At 51.1% G+C, this 589-nt stretch overlaps 1 protein-coding gene across 1 annotated transcript in view; it reads left to right on the top strand.

Annotated features, from left to right (window-relative positions):
* LOC107712693 (GTPase IMAP family member 8-like) overlaps window positions 1-258 on the top strand; it is a 2,150-nt gene extending 1,892 nt beyond the window's left edge. Inside the window, exon 2 of the mRNA XM_016518019.1 lies at window positions 228-258. Coding sequence (XP_016373505.1) covers window positions 228-258 — 31 coding nt within the window. The remainder of the gene's footprint in view (window positions 1-227) is intronic.
* The last annotated feature ends 331 nt before the right edge of the window (window positions 259-589 follow it).

Raw genomic sequence — 589 nt, 5'->3', positions numbered from 1 at the left:
TGCAAAGGTTGACAAGCCACAGTGTGTCAAGACAAAAGCTATGCTAAGGTCGTAACCTTCCCAAAGCCCCAGCACAAATTCACTGACCTTGGTACTGAAGGGGACCAACGGTGAGTACATCGCTGCTGGAGAAGGCCATGCTGCCGTTCTGTCCACAAAAAATTTTTGGAAGGGATTTCAACCTTCAGCGAAAGATTGCTTCAAATCATTCCTATTTGTTTTTTCAGCCTGGCAGAACGATGGGGAAGCGAGCCTTAAGGAAAAGGTCGCTACGGAGACCACATCCTACCAGTAGGGAGGTGACATGTGGAGATACTGATGTGGATTGACCCAGGGGGCAGTACTACATATGGAATGGGTCTCTGAGGCAGGTCCTACCTTAGAGTAGGGATGGAACAACCGCCAGAAGAGACTGACAAAGCGGGTCTGTCAAAGGAAAACACGGGCTTACCGAGAGGGAAACCTTACCGTTAAAGAATACTGACCGGGACTCCGGGCATGCTAACACCAGTACTGGGCCTGGTGTCAGACTGCTCCGCCAAGTTTGACTGCCAGGGGTGCTGGAGGATGCTCGACCAGGGTTTGCCAA

Source organism: Sinocyclocheilus rhinocerous, unplaced genomic scaffold (assembly GCF_001515625.1).
Source record: "Sinocyclocheilus rhinocerous isolate Xijiao unplaced genomic scaffold, SAMN03320098_v1.1 scaffold2901, whole genome shotgun sequence".
Lineage (NCBI taxonomy): Eukaryota > Metazoa > Chordata > Actinopteri > Cypriniformes > Cyprinidae > Sinocyclocheilus > Sinocyclocheilus rhinocerous.
This window is presented reverse-complemented; position numbering and strand designations above follow the sequence as displayed.